Source organism: Mus caroli, unplaced genomic scaffold, assembly GCF_978045245.1.
Source record: "Mus caroli unplaced genomic scaffold, Mus_caroli_1 scaffold_13, whole genome shotgun sequence".
Classification (NCBI taxonomy): Eukaryota; Metazoa; Chordata; class Mammalia; order Rodentia; family Muridae; genus Mus; species Mus caroli.
Window position 1 is genome coordinate 69670260 of NW_028227268.1, and position 14100 is coordinate 69684359.

General features: G+C 39.7%; 1 protein-coding gene across 3 annotated transcripts in view; it reads right to left on the minus strand.

Moving 5' to 3' along the window:
• Aff4 (ALF transcription elongation factor 4) overlaps positions 1-14100 on the minus strand; it is a 77381-nt gene that overhangs the window by 23649 nt on the left and 39632 nt on the right. For all 3 annotated transcript variants that reach the window (XM_029483059.2, XM_021178051.3, XM_085830026.1), the window contains 5 exons: positions 8216-8252; positions 5416-5461; positions 1779-1833; positions 524-561; positions 65-227 (listed from right to left, as the gene is read on the minus strand). In XM_029483059.2, the coding sequence (XP_029338919.1) occupies positions 65-227; positions 524-561; positions 1779-1833; positions 5416-5461; positions 8216-8252 (339 nt within the window). The remainder of the gene's footprint in view (positions 1-64; positions 228-523; positions 562-1778; positions 1834-5415; positions 5462-8215; positions 8253-14100) is intronic.

Sequence of the window (14100 nt, forward strand, 5' to 3'; positions counted from 1 at the left end):
GACATCCACAGTGACGGCTGGAGCGGCTGTCAGGAGAGCTTGAGTGGCAGCAGCCCCCTCTCACCTCAGGAGATGCGCTCTGCGACGGCTCATTCGCCTCACTGTCACTGGAGCTGCTCTCACTCTCCGAGTCAGACCCAGAGCTGCTCTCAGATCCACTGTGGCTGCTCGAGTCATCCCTGGAGTTGTCTGCCCCCTCACTGTTATGGTGTGAAGGTTCAGAGTTACTGAAGGAGAGAAAACAGAAATGGCAAATGTTTCCTTTATGATGGCAACAAGACCCCCACGCAAATCTGACAACCAACTTTATTAATGATGTGAGATAAGGAACCCAAAACTTCCTTACAAATGAAGTAGACATCCCCCAAAGGTCTCTGGTGCACCATTCTGATAAAAATACTCACTTTTAACATATTTTAAAATTCACCCAGTTTGAATACATAATCAATTTGTGTTAATTTCCAGAATTATACAATCACCATCACAACTGACAACAAAACCACAAAATAAAAGGATTCCCCACCTTCCTGGTGTACTCCTTGGCATTGTCTTATCACAATCCTAAAAATAAAGCATAAGAAATTATGAATGAATAATACTCTATTTACAATAATACAAATGTCTGAACTAAAAAAACAAAACAAAACAAAAAACAAAGGTTGGTCCCTTTAGCATATAAATTAATAATTACTTAATAGAGTGATTAAAAACAAAAACAAAAACAAAACAAAAACCAAAAAAACAGTACAGTATACCACAGCACTCAGAAAGCGGAGGCAGCAGGATTATGAATCTGAGGCTACCTGGGCCTTAGTGAAACTGCCCCAAAACAAAACCAATAATCAAAACACCACAAACAATAACAAGCCAGGACCCTGTTTTCACTTAAAGAAGCAGAGTTTGCCTAGTTCAATGCTCAGTAGCACTACTAACAAGAAGAAAAAAAAAAGAATTTCTAAGATAATTCTTTAAAAAAAAAATTAAGGTAGGAGAGATGGCTTATCAGTTAAGAACAGAGGCTGCTCTAACAGAGAATACCCACATAGTGCTCACAACCATCTGTAATTCCAGTTCCAGGGCCATGCATATAAAAATATGCTTGTTCTTAAAAAAAAGAAAAAAAGAAGAACAGAGGAAGGAATGGGAAGTTAGGAAGGAAGGAAGGGAGGGAGGGAGGGAGGGAGGGAGGGAGAGAGAGAGAGAGAGAGAGAGAAATGGGGCTGGAGAGTGGGCTCAGCGGTTAAGAGCACTGACTGCTCTCCCAGAGGTCCTGAGTTCAATTCCCAGCAATCACATGGTGGCTCACAACCATTGGTACTGGGATCTCATGCCCTCTTCTGGTATATCTGAAGACAGCTACAATGTATTCACATACAATAAATAAATAACTTCGCAAGTATTTCTTGTAAGTAATCTCCTGCTTCAAAAATACATTTTGATCCTCAATAAGTGTTAGTGAAACATCAATTTAAGAGAAGCAGCAGCAGCAGCAGCTCACAGACATTATAGAAGGCAACAATCATCCAGTGTCAGAAAGCTTATAAAACAGAAAAGGTTCCAGGCAGTGGTGGCGCACGCCTTTAATCCCAGCACTTGGGAGGCAGAGGCAGGCAGGTTTCTGAGTTCAAGGCCAGCCTGCTCTACAGAGTGAGTTCCAGGACAGCCAGGGCTCCACAGAGAAACCCTGTCTCGAAAAAACCAACCCCCCACTCCAAAAAAAAAAAAAAAAAGGTACTAACTAAGACACAATAAAACTGTAACGTGAAGGACTGGCATACCTGTTCCCCATCACTGTCTTCACTGCTGCTTAGTTTTAAGTCATCTTTTAACATACTAGAGGGAAAACATAGAAAGTAGCATTAATTAGTCACAGCAGGCCAGAATACTAAATATTTATCAATAATTCTAGGAATAATCATTGTGTCAGCCAAAAATTTAATTGAAACACACATACACATACTCTCTAAGTTTGGAATTGTTCACATTATACCAATACATTTTAAAGGAAATCAGCCATTTTTGTAAGCCTTAAACTTTCTATGCATTAAAAAAAAATTTTTAGGTCAACCTAGTGTACAGAACTAGTTCTAGGACAGCCAAGCCTTACACAGGATTTATTTATTTATTTATTTATTTATTTATTTATTTATTTATTTATTTATTGGTTAAGACAGGATTTCTCGGGTAGCCCCGGCTGTGCTGTAATTCTTTACACCAGGCTGTCCTCAAATCTGCCTGGCCTCTGCCTCTGCCTCTGCCGCCTAAATGCTAGGGTAAAAGGCATGTGCCATGACTGCCTAGCCTAAAAAAAAAAAATTTTTTTGTTTGTTTTTGTTTTTTGGAGACAAGGTTTCTCTGTATAGCTCTGGCTGTCCTGGAACTCACTTTTGCAGACCAGGCTGGCCTCGAACTCAGAAATCCGCCTGCCTCTGCCTCCCGAGTGCTGGGATTAAAGGCGTGCGCCACCACGCCTGGCAAATTTTTTTTTTTTGAAAAAAGTATTTTTTATTTGTTATATGAATATGAATACACCACCACTGCTATCTTCAGACACACCAGAAAAGGGCACCAGACCCCATTACAAATGGTTGTGAGCCACCATGTGGTTGCTGGGAATTAACTTAGGGCGTCTGGAAGAGCAGTCGATGCTCTTAACTGCTGAGCCATCTCTCCAGCCCAAAAAAATACTTTTAAAGAAAATAGAATTTAGTGTTCTGTAAAGATAGCAGTGGGCATGTTAGGAACAGAAGAACTGCTGGCTCCACAAGTAAAACATTCGATTTTGTTTTCTAGTTAAACTCATATACATTCCTGTTACAAAATTGTACACATATATGTTAATAGAGCTTTGGTCTACTAGATAAGACTCCAAAAGAGAAGCAAGATAAAGTCAAAGCATCAAGCAATCTCTCCTTTGTTTCCAATAATCCACAAAGAGAGAGACCTGGGTAACTTCTAGCGGTTGGATAACTTTGAAAACCACAACACAATTTCCAGAGTCAAAGTTCTGGTTTATAATTGCCTGGCTAAGGATACAAGTAGACACCAGCAGGAGAGTTTGGGGTAATAAAGGACCATGTACAAATTTTCAAACTTCAACTTCTAAGTCTCCCTTTACCAAAATTCAAATTGAATTTAAAATGTATAAATAGAGTAAGCTGACAATTTCTGCAATTTGTTTTCAAAGTAATGTCAAAGAGTGAAGTTTTTTCTAAGTCTAAAATCAGAGTAACACAAACCAGTGTGGTTTTACAAGAGTAACTCTTTAACAAGAAGTCTGGGAGAGCTGTACTAGCCAGTGCTTCCGTTCTCATCAGCAGGCGCTCGCTCGGTGACCTTTCTTTTGAAAGGGTTTTGAGCCCCGGGCAGTTGGAAGAAGTCTTCTGTCACTGCAGTAACTACTTGCACTCTCAAAGACTAGTCTACATTTCTAAATCTGGCTATCAATTCAAAACATACACAAAAATTACCTGGAAATAAAGCAGTGAGATGACTATAGAATATGAGAAGTGTTTTAAAATCAGTTCAGTAAATGAGCATTTTAGAAAGTTTCCTTTGTACAAAGGCTTAAGTGTATCTCTATAACTGATTTTCTTTTTTTTTCTTTTTTTTTTTCTTTTTTTTTTTTTTTTTTTGGTTTTTCGAGACAGGGTTTCTCTGTGTAGCCCTGGCTGTCCTGGAACTCACTTTGTCGACCAGGCTGGCCCTGAACTCAGAAATCCGTCTACTTCTGCCTCCCGAGTGCTGGGATTAAAGGCGTACGCCACCACGCCTGGCATAACTCATTTTCAGTAAGGAAAATGTACTTACTTTGAATTCTCTCAGCCCTTATGATTTAATAATGGTGGCTCAATGAACCTGTTTACATATGTGAGTATGTCAAAGCCTTTACTATACTGTTCCAGGTCCAGCATATGTTCTAGTTTCCTCAGCAACTGAAGAGGTATGTCCATGGTATACATGGTATATACAGCAGACATGTATTATTGGTTTTTGCACACAGATATGATAAAAGGAATATGTGAGTTTCTCAGAGGTAGTGTATTTTTTTCTCCGTCCTCCTTTTGTTACATGAAGAGGCTATTAGACTGAGGTTAACTCTGTGGTCTGTGGCTATGGCACAGGGAGCCACAAAGTGGCTATTCCTTTGGAACTTGCTCTAACCACTGTGTTAACCTGTGTGTGATCTTAGGAAGTCAGGTGCTCACTCTCTAGATGTAATTTATTAACATCTAATAGCCTACCCGGACTGTGATACAGATTTCTGATTCTACCTACAAAATATAATAAAAATAGGAAAACTTAAAGATAGTATAAACAATGTTGTTTAGTGTACAGCACTCAGTAACTAAATGGAAGGATTACTAAGAAGAATACTATGTTTAACACAGTTTCTTTATTAAATGTAACCTGTGAACTCAGAAGGGTGGGTGAGCCTAGGCCACTAATGTTTTTTCTTTTCCTTTTGTTTTTTTGAGATGCTTGTAGTTTTGGAAAAAGAGTATTACTATACATCGTCCAGATTGGTCTGATTTGCTTTGTATGTAGCTCTGGTTGGCTTTAAACTAATGGTAATCCTCCTGACTCAGCCTTCTGAGTGCTAGGATTAAAGACATTTATTTCCATAGTCAGTATTCTTCTGCTGTTTTGTAAAGAAAAATTATCAGACTGGAGATACTGTTCAGTAGTATGGTACTTGCCTAACATGTGCAAGATCCTGTGTTCAATCTCTATTACCACCAAAAAGGAAAGAAAACTGAGGAATAACAACATGTGCCTATATATAATCTGAACACTTGGGAGGCAGAAGCAAGAGGATCAAGTTCAACTCATCTTTGACTATATGTGGTGAGTTTGGGGACAGCCCAGACTACATGAGACTCAGTCTCAAAAGAAAAAAACAATAAAATTAGTGTTTTTAATCTATACAGCGTTTATATTAAATTATAGAAGTGAGTATTTAGGACAGAGGCCATATGGTCTTTAAAATGTATAATCTCTAGCTCTTTATAGGCAAAGTTAGCTTATGTCTATCTTGAAACATTAGTGTTTCTGCATGGGAATGTATGTAGCTCAACAGTGAAATAGGAGTTCAGCATGCACAAGGCCTCTGGTTTCACAATGAAACCAGAGTCCAAAGAGATGGCTCAGAGGGTAAGGGGTCTTGCCACTACACCCACCAACCTGAACTTAACCTCTAGTACAAGAGAACTGACTCCCACAAGTTGTCCTATGGCTTCCACATACCTCTCCACACACACACACACACACACACACACACACACACACACACACACACAAAATTCATGGTAATTTAAAATTTAAAAAACAAAAGAGTAATGTTTCTAGCATAAATATCCAGCTATTACAGATACCTCCTAGGAAAAGAAGACATCCATGAAGCAATAAACTTACGATTTTGACTGGTGTCCATTTGATGTTTTAGCAGTACTGTATCTTTCTGAAACAAAAAAATATAGAAGTGAGCAACTGAGTTGTTTATTTAGATTATAAAATATCTATACAAAATGTCAATCTTCAAATATATATAATACATTGCACAAGATGGACAAAAGACACAGGCATCCTCCGGCAATGATCTTCCACAGCCATTTTAGAAGGCAATATGCTCACATTACCCTATCAATACTGTAACTATGCTGCTATTGATCTAGTTCAATGAAAGGAATCTACCCAGATTACTGGAGAAATACATACAGACATGATATTAATAATAATATGACTTTATGCATATTTTCTGGAGACAGGGTCTTACTACACAGTCCAGGTTGGCCCAAATTCACAATGCAGAGCCTGAACTGGCCCTGAACTTGCAATCTTTCTGGCTTGGCCGCCCCAGAGTCAGGGTTACAAGTATGTGTCACCACATCCAGCATTATAATTGCACAGCTTTAGCAACAAAAGCTAGGAAATAAAATATATGTCCACTAGTAGGAGGCTAATTAACTGTAATTATTTCATGTAACATGGTTTAATATTATAAAAGAGTGAGCCAGGCAGTGGTGGCATACGCCTTTAATCCTAGCACTTGGGAGGCAGAGGCAGGTGGATTTCTGAGTTCGAGGCCAGCCTGGTCTACAGAGTGAGTTCCAGGACAGCCAGGGCTATACAGAGAAACCCTGTCTCGAAAAACCAAAAAAAAAAAAAAAGTAAACTAGAATTACATATTGATAAACACTTAGAGTAGATCCAGTGAAAAGTACCAAGTTTTAACAAATGAGAAGAAATGTATGATCCCATTTGCCATAATTAAACACTGGGGAAGTAAATGAGGTCGGGGAAAAAGTAAGAAGGAGGCAATCTTAAGAGAAAATGAAAAGGTTAGGGTTTCTAGCCAGCTATTTTGGGGCATGTAAGCATCTCAAAACTGGGTGTGGTGATGCACTCCTATAACTCTAGAGGACAGAGACAGAGACAGGAGGATCTCTTGAGTACCAAGTCAGTTTAGGCTACATATTGAGAGCCTGCTTCAAAAACCACTGTCAGACCCAGGCAGTAGTGGTGAATGCCTTTAATCTCAGCATGAAGGAAACAAGGGCAGACAGATCTCTTGTGAGTTCAAGACCATCTTGGTCTATACCATAAGTTCCAGGACAGTCAGGGCTACACAGAGAAATCCAATTTCAAAACCAAAAAACAACCAAACCTTACTGTCATGTTCCTTTTATTTATCTGTAGCTACAGCTATAAGGTAGAACTAAATAGCCATACAGATGTAAGGTTTGACTGCTGTAAGTTGTCTTGTGACCTCCACATGTATACTATAGCTTTCCTATGCCTCCTATACACATGGTAAGTAAGTAAACATAGATAAATTCTTGTTTCATCTCTTGCATTAAGAACACACACACATGCTGGTAACACTCAGACATCTGCAATGGCTGACCTCACCAGTGTTAATCTACACACTTCTTAGTGCACACATTCTCTACAGCCATCTTCCCCAAGAGACTGAGAAGTGAAGAGTGGAGGTAACAAGGAGGCTGCAGAGAACCCCAGGCTTTCTCTTTATCCAGACCAGAAGACTCAGGAAGAATAAGTAAGAGCCGGGCATGGTGGCACACGCCTTTAATCCCAGCACTCTGGAGGCAGAGGCAGGCGGATTTCTGAGTTCGAGGCCAGCCTGGTCTACAAAGTGAGTTCCAGGACAGCCAGGGCTATACAGAGAAACCCTGTCTCGAAAAACCAAAAAAAAAAAAAAAAAAAAAAAAAAGATTTCTGAGTTCGAAACCAGCCTGGTCTACAAAGTGAGTTCCAGGACAGCCAGGACTATACAGAGAAACCCTGTCTCAAAAAACAAACACAGCCGGGCGTGGTGGCGCACGCCTTTAATCCCAGCTCTCGGGAGGCAGAGGCAGGTGGATTTCTGAGTTCGAGGCCAGCCTGGTCTACAAAGTGAGCTCCAGGACAGCCAGAGCTATAAAGAGAAACCCTGTCTCGAAAAACCAAAAAAAAAAAAAACCAAAAAAAAAAAAAAAAAAAAAACACAAAAACAAAAACAAACAAAAAAGTAAGGAATACATAGAAACCCTAGCTAACACGGCCATTCCTACCTACAGTTTTATCACCACAAAACCAATACCATAAACAAAGTGGGAAGGCAAAAGAATGGTTCTTACTTCATTTGGTACCCACCAAATTGATTTTATGAAATTCTAACTGTTAATTCAAACAAATAAATTAATTTTGTTCTTGAGACAGGGTCTTTCTACACAGCCCTGGCTAGCCTGGAGATAATTGCCTACCTCTGGCTCCTAAGTACAAGGAGGGATTAAAGGCAAGCACTACTATGCCCAGCTTATTTCCATTTTTAATGACCTACAGTTCTTAAGTTTTCTTAAGACTGAGCTGAGCTTAAGGGCTGGAGAGATGGCTCAGAGGTTAAAAGCACTGACTGCTCTTCCAGAGGTCCTGAGTTCAATTCCCAGCAACCACATGATGGCTCACAACCATATTTAATGGGATTTGATGCCCTCTTCTGGTATATCTGAAGACAGCAACAGTGTATTCACAATCAATCAATCAGTATAGGAAAAAAAAAAAAAGACTGAGCTCAGATTGTTATTTACCAGATCATAAAATCAGGGTAAAACACATATAAAAATTATTAGGAAGCACTATAAGGTATGGCTATATGAATAAAATACACAATAAATAGGTTAGTTTGAAAATCAACAAGAAAAGAAATACTTACTTTGTTCTCCAGGGCCAAAGTTAGACTGTTGCGACTCCTAAGAGAAAGGAACATGAAGTTATACAAAGTGATGGTACAAGAGAAAGATCTATTCATGAGGAAAGCTCCAAGTGATAAAAATGCTTCAACATATACGAAAGAGAAAATACTGAAGGAATGTGATGATCCCATCTACATAGACTATCAGAGCTTGCGGAAATAGTACAAGGCCACCCAAAAGTCTCCATTTCTTTTCAGCAGCATCCATGATACTCATAATCTAATACAGAGATCTAGCAAGTTCATATTAATTTGAAGATTTTTGGTCTTGGGGCTAGAAAGATGTTCCAGTGTTAAGCTCTTCTTCTTGAGGATTGAGTTCAGTACTTGGGTGGCATCCATGTTGGACAGGTCGTCACAACCCACTGTAATTTCAGCTTCAAAAGATAAGACATCCTCTCATAGCCCTCTTTGGTACCTGAGTCTTCTGGCATAGACCACATACACATACATACTTACAAAACTCTATCTAATTCTTGTTTTTGAGAAAGTGCTTGGACTACAAATGTGAATAAGTAGGAGACAGCATTTGCTTACTATACTCAAGGTCCTGGGCTCAATCCCAGATTAAAGATGTAATTAAAAAAAAGAGCTAGAGAATGGAGAATTTAACTCAGTTTATACATTACTTGTCTAGCATGCATGAACCCTGGGTTCAGTCCCCAAAGCCCTATAATCTAAGTGTTGTGGCTTATAACTATAATGCCAGTACTTGGTAGGTATAGGCAGAAAAACTTGGAACTGAAGTTTACTCTGAGCCACATTGTGAATTCAAGGATAGCCTGTGCTACCTACTAGCCTGTCTCAAAAAACAAAACAAAAGAAAACAAAACAAAAAAACTAAATAAACATAACTGCGTCATCTATAATACATTAAAAATATACTACATCTCTACAAAGAAAACATAGCTCCCACATGGGTATCCCATGCCATGCCACTCTATTCCCTTCATACTTTCTGACCCTGGTTTCTTATAATCCAATAGCATTGTAAAGAACATACATACTTCTTTTTATTATTTATTTGCTTTTCAGATAGGGTCTCAATATGAAGCTTCGGTTGGTCTGAAACTCTATATAGACCAGGATACCCTCAAATTCAGAGATCATCCTGCTTCTGCCTCCCCCACGATGAGCACATCCTTTTTTTTTTTTTTGGTTTTCCGAGACAGGGTTTCTCTGTGTAGCCCTGGCTGCCCTGGAACTTACTTTGTAGACCAGGCTAGCCTCGAACTCAGAAATCAGCCTGCCTCTGCCTCCCAAATGCTGCGATTAAAGGTATGTGCCACCACCGCCCGGTGAGCACATACTTTAAAAAAAAAAAAAAAGCTCTATGATAGTACAGAACCTGGTACTAGAGAAGCTTTAGTAAAACAGAAACATAACTTCATATACAAATTGTACGCTGTAAGATAAAATGCCAAACTTATAGACAGATCCATTTAAAAAGCCTACTTAAATATATTCTTTCAGCCGGGCAGTGGTGGCGCATGACTTAATCCCAGCACTTGGAAGGCAGAGGCAGGTGGATTTCTGAGTTCAAGGCCAGCCTGGTCTACAGAGTGAGTTCTGGGACAGCCAGGGCTACACAGAGAAACTCTGTTTCAAAAAACAAAACAAAACAAAACGAAGAGCAAACAAATTCTTTTTAACGACAGAATTTTCTGGGAAAGAGCAACCAAAATAATAAGAAAACTAAATATATATTTGCTGTTAAAAAGAAGTCAACTAATTTTCAAAAAGGATGCCAGGATCATTCAACGAAGAAATAACCTTTTCAACAAATTGTATCAAGATAACCAAAGAGACACAGCCAAAAGAATAAATTTAATGTAAAGGCTAAAGAAAATAGTGTCAAATCTTAATGACTTTGCATTTAGCAGAGAATTCTTGCCTTGGTCATGGTGGCTATCCACAGCAGGAAAACCCTAACTCAGACAGAAGTTCATACCAGAAGTGGGGTGTTGCTGTGATAGGCCCGACTATGCTTTTATTTGGAAATATAAGGATTGTGGGACTTTGGATTTGGACAGCAGTGGAACGCTTTAAATTGAACTTAATGGGCTATCCTAGTAGGAATATGGAAGACTTTGTTGCTAAGAATGATTTAAACAGTGTAGACTTGGCCCAAGAGGTTTTAGTGGAGAAGAATTTTAGTATGTGGCCACGAGACTCTTTTTGTGGCATTTTTATGAAGAATGTGGCTGCTTTTTCCCCTTGTCTGAAGATCTACATGAAGCTAAGGTAAAGAGATTTATATTAATTGCATTGACAAAGTAAGTCTCAAAAAAGCTCAGCAGAGATTTTTTTCCTCTGGTTGAGTCTTGTGAAGAGTGTTTTGAACAAGCATAGCAAGCTTAGAAAGGAAAAATATAAACTGTATCTTTTGAGTATTAAAGGGGCACCAGGAAATGAAATTGAACTAAATCCTGTGTTTAAGGATATTAAATTAATTAAGGGAATGGTGACCTTGGGACAAGATCCCACCAGCTAAATTCAGGTCCTGGCATAGTAGTACAAGCCTTTAATCTTAGGAGGCAAAGGCAAGCAGATTTCTAAGTTCATGGGGAGCCTGGTACAAAGCAAGTTCCAAGTAGAGAAAAACTTAAATCCAGTCATGGTGGACCTTTATTCCCAGAGCTTAGGAGATAGACATGTAGATCTCTAAGTTCAAAGTTAGTCTACAGAGCAAGTTTCAGGATAACCAAGCTTAGGCAGAGAATAAATGCCAGAAAGCTGATGATAATATAATAGAACAAGGGGGGCATGTTGCAACCCTATGAAGCAGCAGAACTCAGCAGCTTAATGCATTTGGCTCTGGTTTTATAGTCAAAAGGAAGAGACTACTGGGACAATTGATGCTAGTTAGCTGGAGCTAAGAAATTAGCAGAAGAGACCAGTATCACTGATGTGAAATCTGGGAAGTGTTTTCTGAGAACACAAAGAACGTATGTTCCAGAGATAGCCAAGGTTGTACCTCATGCTGCAGCTGTACTTGGTAATGTGTAAGAATCACCCAGGTGGTACTGGTTTTTAAAGGCATGAAGGAGTCAGAAAGAACAGTTGAGGAGTGACACTATGAGAGGCCATGGAAGGCCATTGGTGAAGGTGCAGCCTCAGTTGTAGTTGACGACCCAGGATTGCAGGGGTCATGTAAAGAAGTTGAGGCTTGGCACCATGAAGAGAGCCTATTAGAGACAATTGGTGGAGCCTAGTTGTAGTGGAAGACCCCAGAGTATTCAAGATGCCTATACCATGGGATGATCACCAAGAACAGCAGCAGCAATGGAGTGGAGTCAACCACTGCCTAGAATACTACAGAGGGCAGAGCTGGAGATGTGACCCAAGCCCTTTGAGGAGCCCAGAAGATCATGTATAGAGTCCATATATTGGAACAGGAAGCTGTGAAATTGAAGTTGCCTTGGAGACTCAAAGATGTTAAAAGTGCCAGAACCATGGGATACTTGCCTAGGAAAGCTGCTAGCAGGGAGTGGAACTAGCCCAGAAGAAAGAACTTTATTACAGTCATCAAAGATGAAAAAGGAGTGGAGATCTGAAAACCACTTTGACATCAGAACATGAAGATGCAGAGTTGGAAGTTTGCCCAACTGATATCCTGTCTTGCTTTGGGGGATTGCAGTTAAGTGATAGGATCAATCTCAGAAGAGACTTTGAATTTTAGACTTTTAACACTGTTGAGACTGCTATAGACTATGGGGACTTTTGCAGTTAAACTAAAGGTACTTTTATTATGCTATGGCTAAGTATGGCCCCCATAGACTCATGTGTTTGAGCAAATTTATAAGAGCCAGGGAGTGGCACTATTAGGAAGTGTGGCCTTTTTGGAGTAGGTGTGTCACTGTGGGTATGGGCTTTAATACCCTCATCCTAGTTGCCTGGAAGTCAGTATTCTTGCTAGCAGCCTTCAGATGAAGATGTAGAACTCTCAGCTCCTCCTGCACCATGCCTGCCCAGACACTGCCATGCTCCCACCTTGATGATAATGGACTGAACCTCTAAACGTGTAAGCCAATCCCAATTAAATGTCTTTTATAAGAGTTGCCTTGGTCATGGTGTCTGTTCACAGCAATAAACCCTAACTAAGACAGTTGCCATGATAAAACATTGACCAAAAGCAACCAGGAAAGAAAGTTAATATTTTTGTGTTTATAAGTGTTTTGCCTGCATTATATTTATAGACCATTTGAATGCCTAGGAGCCATGGAGGCCAGAAAAGGATGTAAGATTCCCCCAGATCTAGAATTATTATAGGAAGCTGTTATCTAGTCCTCTGGGATAACAAGCCAGTGCTCTTAAACAGAGTCATCTCTCCAACCCTTTCCTTTGTATTTAAATATCTCTTTTAGTTAGAGAGAAACAGTATCTAAACCATGTAGTGTTTTGCCTACAGCACTCAGAAAACTGCCCAGAGGCTACTGCCAAAAAGCAAGTTTCTATGGCCTCTGGACTAAAATGAGAAAACCTAACATTTTATCCCAACTGCACTCAAGTATTCTGCCTCTTTCATGTGACAAAGGATGATAGTTGTGCTCAGATTCAAAGGCCACTGTCTAATTCTGACCAAATCTTATTTTTTAAAAATGTAAAACTTTCCAAGGTTGCCATCTCCTTTTCATGTATCAGTTGATTTCTCTTTTTCAACACATCATTATGCTCATCATATAAATATGACAATATTTTATCTTGTAAAATCACTCTCTATGTAACATGTTGCTTCTACCACATTTGTCTAGTACCGTTTATAGAAATGTGCTTCAAAAGGCAATCATCTTTTATATACCCACCACCTCCCAGTGGCTCTGTCATCATTTTACTATAGCTCTCTATTAAAAAGGTTTGTGGATAGGTGTGGTGTCATCTCTAATCCTAGCACTTGGGACGCAGATGCAGGTGTATTTCTTACTTAGTAAGAAGACCCTGTCTAAAACGCAAGCAAACAAACTAAAAACTTTTTGAAAAAGGTTGTCATCAACAAGAATGGCTGTCAAATTCAATGCTTGGAATAGAACTTAACTATGTTAAACAAATAAAAACAGAAATTTAGAAGTGCGAACCATATCTGAGTGTGGGGAGCGGGTGTGGCGGCAGTTCCAAAGGCGCCAGGGACTGCAGCTAAGTCGTATGACTTGCACCTGACTTCCTCATACATCTGAATATAAGCCACAAACATCATGAGAGCTGCGCAGGTGTACCAGGTTACTGGCGAAGCCATTTTGGTGGAGATATGCCCCTGCTGCCCTGATTAGCTGAAGCTGCGTACCTGGTGAGGTGATGTGGCCTGCTGTGAGTGGATGGGAACTGATAGTATATACGAGTGAGAGGCCCAGGGCTCGGGGTCTCTTGCCTACACAGTCAATGCGCAGCCCAATAAACGTGTGCAGAAGGATCCTATTGTGGTGTCTTTTTTGCTGGCGAGTCAAGCGTCCCACATCTGAGATCATATTACATTAACTGAGACCAACAACATATAAGACACTGCAGTACCTTACAGTATAGCAATAAAACAATATAAAATGGGGCAACAAAAGAAAAGACTGCATTATGTAATACCAGTCCTTGAAGCAGGAAGAAGGAAGAAAACAGAAAAGAATGAGAGCTGCAAATAACTGCAAAGGTTTTACTAACTTGGTAGAAATTATAAATCAAATTCCAAGCTCAATAAATGTCAAGTACAAGAAAAGAATAACATACATATAGATTATTCAAGCCAAAACATCTATAAGTTAAGAGTTCTATAACAGGGGGTGGGGAGGGGATGCATGGTAATACTTGAATCCCAGAGGTAGCAGAAGCAGGAGGACATTGTGGTCCAGGTCAACCTGGGC